The sequence below is a fragment of the Mesitornis unicolor genome, unplaced genomic scaffold (genome assembly GCF_000695765.1).
Source record: "Mesitornis unicolor isolate BGI_N332 unplaced genomic scaffold, ASM69576v1 scaffold39105, whole genome shotgun sequence".
In the NCBI taxonomy this organism is placed as follows: Eukaryota; Metazoa; Chordata; class Aves; order Mesitornithiformes; family Mesitornithidae; genus Mesitornis; species Mesitornis unicolor.
Window position 1 is genome coordinate 4107 of NW_010186855.1, and position 785 is coordinate 4891.

Genomic DNA, 785 nt, shown 5'->3' on the forward strand with positions numbered 1-785 from the left:
TTCGAGAGCGCGGACATCAGCATGCTGCGCCTGCTGGAGACCTTCCTGAAGAGCGCGCCCCAGCTGGTGCTGCAGCTCAGCATCATGGTGCAGCAGAACAGCGTCGAGCCGCTGCAGGGTAAGGGGTGCAGGGGCATGGGGACAGCTTTGGGGGGGACCCTGGGCTGCTACAGGCCCTCACTGCCCCCCGCTTTGCTCCTGCAGGGGTCTCGGCATCAGCCTCGCTGCTCTCGCTGGCCTGGATGATCGCCTCCTACCAGAAGGTGCTGCGGGACTCGCGGGAGGACAAGATGCCCATGTCCTACAAGGGGGCCGTGGTGCAGATCCTGTGGCACCTCTTCACCATCGCCGCCCGCGCCATCGCCTTCGCCCTCTTCGCCTCCGTGTTCCAGCTCTACTTCGGCATCTTCACTTCATCGTCACCCACTGGTGCATCATGACCTTCTGGATCATCCAGGGCGAGACGGACTTCTGCATGTCCAAGTGGGAGGAGATCATCTACAACATGGTGGTGGGCATCATCTACATCTTCTGCTGGTTCAACGTCAAGGAGGGACGGAGCCGCTACCGCATGTGCATCTACTACGTGATCACGCTGTCAGAGAACGCCGCCCTCACCGTCCTCTGGTTCCTCTACTACGACCGCAAGACCACCTCCGACTTCCACGCCTTAATCCTCGTCTGCGTGGTCAGCTCCAGCTTCGCCCTCGGCATCTTCTTCATGTTCATCTACTACTGCCTCTTGCACCCCAACGGCCCCGTCTTCAGCTCCCGCGCCGGGGGCT

The 785-nt window shown here is 61.7% G+C and overlaps 1 protein-coding gene across 1 annotated transcript; it reads left to right on the top strand.

The window, feature by feature from the left end:
* Positions 1-6: 6 nt before the first annotated feature.
* LOC104541257 (XK-related protein 7-like) lies at positions 7-775 on the top strand (the record flags this gene model as incomplete). Its single annotated transcript, XM_010185262.1, is given in 3 exon segments — positions 7-118; positions 205-407; positions 410-775. Coding segments are annotated over 3 exon segments (666 nt in total), but the record flags the coding sequence as incomplete, so codon positions are not given.
* Positions 776-785: the final 10 nt, after the last annotated feature.